The 2248-nt window shown below is 58.9% G+C and overlaps 1 protein-coding gene across 1 annotated transcript; it reads right to left on the bottom strand.

Annotated features, from left to right (window-relative positions):
* Nucleotides 1-280: 280 nt before the first annotated feature.
* On the bottom strand, nt 281-1874 carry LOC119318835 (AP2-like ethylene-responsive transcription factor CRL5). Its single transcript, XM_037593412.1, has one exon. It carries the CDS (start codon nt 1766-1768, stop codon nt 545-547), a length of 1224 nt encoding a protein of 407 aa, XP_037449309.1. The 5' UTR covers nt 1769-1874; the 3' UTR covers nt 281-544.
* Between the last annotated feature and the right edge of the window lie 374 nt (nt 1875-2248).

The raw sequence follows: 2248 nt of genomic DNA, 5'->3' as shown, positions 1-2248 counted from the left end.
ACCAGCATTCTGAACCAGCTAAAATCACAACGTTTGTTTATCACCCAGCTCTGTATCTCATATCTGTGAACCCAACCATTAATCCCATCTGAGTAATGATGATATATTTTCAATTATTATCTCTTCATCTAGACCATCTCAGTATGTTTACTGCACCGACATGGTGAAATTAGGCGCGTTTATGCAACATGTGCTTTAGCCATGATCTGTTGCTGTCGGTCTGTGGTGTCGGTTACACATGTCACCAAATTTTCCTGCTGAATTCAACAGTACAAACCTAAAACCTTCTAAGACCAACTTAACTGACATTGCATATTTAGTAAGACCTAATTACCATGTTGGAGCTTTGCATCTACTGTCAATTCTCTATCCAAGACTTCATGGTAACAGAGCACAATCAGGTCAGACACATACGTCCACTACCAAACTAACATCACAAACAATACCAAGCATAGCATGCATAGTGTTGCCTGAACTTTGTCATGCATATATGGTGAAGCCACTATCAAACTCACTATGTAGGAGGACTAGGAGCACCTGTACGTTAAGCCCTGGCCACCATGTCGGTGAAGCCCATGTCCTTGAGGAGCTCATCCACCTGCTGCAACTCCACCAGGGGCAAGCCAGTCGAGAGATCGTCGAGCTGTGCATCTGGGGTGGTGCTGTCAGGGAAGAAGTCGAGCGCCGGCATCTCCAGGAAGTCGTTGAGGTCCATGGCCGACACCTCACCGTCATCCGCAGCAGCGGCCGAGCGTGGTGGTTGCTTGAAGTTGGTTTCGGCCGCCGCGCCGTGCATCCTGACAGCCGCTGCGTCGTATGCTCCGGCGGTCTCCTCAGCGGCGCCGAAGCTGCCGAGCCCCTGGTCAGCTCGCCGCACCGGGTCCCAGATCTGCGCCGAGTACTCCCCGTGAAACGGGTACACGCCGGCGTGCCTCGACCGAGCGCCCAATGCCTTCCTCCAGGCCTGAATGTTCGAGCGCAGCTCCGGGAAGAGGTCCATGGGCGACTCCTCGCCGTCGATGGCGGCCGTGGGTGGTTGCTCGTAATTGGTCACGGCCTTGTCGCCGTACAGCATGACAGCCGCCACGTCATAGGCTCTCGCGGCCTCCTCGCCCGTGGCGAAGCTGCCGAGCCAGAACTGCTTGGCTCGCCGCTCCGGGTCCCGGATCTGCGCGGAGTACCTGCCGCTCCGGGGATGCCGGTACACGCCGCGGAACCCCGACCTGGGCGCGGCCCGCTTCTTCTTATTCCTCTCGGCGTTCCCCGGCGCCTCGCCCTCGCAGGAGACGCGCAGGAGCGGCGCGTCCCCGTCGTCCCCGTGCTGGATGGAGTCGGTGAAGGCCGCCGTCGCGCGGTGCAGCCCGACGGCCGCCGCCTCGCCCGCTCGGGCGGCCTCCTCGGCGGCGATGCAGGGCCAGATCTGCGCCCCGTGCTCTCCGCTCGGGGTCCCGTGCACGCCGAAGAGCCCCGACCGGGACTTCGTCACAGCAGCCGCAGGATGCTTGAGGTTGGCCTTGGCGGCCGCGGCGTGCAGCCTGATGGCCGCCGCGCCGTACGCTCCGGCAGCCTCACCGGCGGATTGCTGCTGCCCCCGGACCCTGATCTGCACCGTGTGCTTCCCGGGGCGCATCCGGTGCACGGCGCGGGGTCGCGACGAGGAGCCCGGGCAAGCCGTCGCCTCCCCTCCGTTGGAGGCCGGCCTGGACGCCGCCCGCTTCTTCCTGCTGGCCGTGACCGAGGCCGCGGCCTCATCGTGCTCCACCGCCATCAGAGCACCGGCCCGAGAGGGAGGGAGCACGTCGTCGGGTTCCTGGGGTTTTAGGGAGGCAGGCTCTGCAGCAGAGAGGCGAGAGGTGTCTTGTTTACCATCCGCAAAGAGCAAATCCAGAAGAGTCTTCCCCTCCATTTTGACGTCCCCGAGTCAAAACGCAAATTCAGTTATTCCCACTCACCTAACATTCATAACATGTTTTATTCAACTCGACTTCATTCATGATACAAGTCCAATCTACGGCGCGCTCGGCACAGGGAATCGCGGCGGTAGTTCTCAACTACTCGAGGGCACTAAAACCGAACAACACGATTCGAAGCCATGGATGGGAACTCCCTCCGGAGGGTTTTGTGAGATTGAACGTCGATGCCGCTTTTTCTGTTGATGAAGGGTTGAGAGCAACGGGCGTTGTTATTTGCGACGATCAAGGCAGATTCATCTCTGCAAGCTCGTGTGTTATCTCTTACGTAACGGATG

The sequence above is a fragment of the Triticum dicoccoides genome, chromosome 6A (assembly GCF_002162155.2).
Source record: "Triticum dicoccoides isolate Atlit2015 ecotype Zavitan chromosome 6A, WEW_v2.0, whole genome shotgun sequence".
Classification (NCBI taxonomy): domain Eukaryota; kingdom Viridiplantae; phylum Streptophyta; class Magnoliopsida; order Poales; family Poaceae; genus Triticum; species Triticum dicoccoides.
The sequence above is the reverse complement of the archived record's forward strand: the minus strand, read 5'-3'. Positions and strand labels throughout refer to the sequence as shown.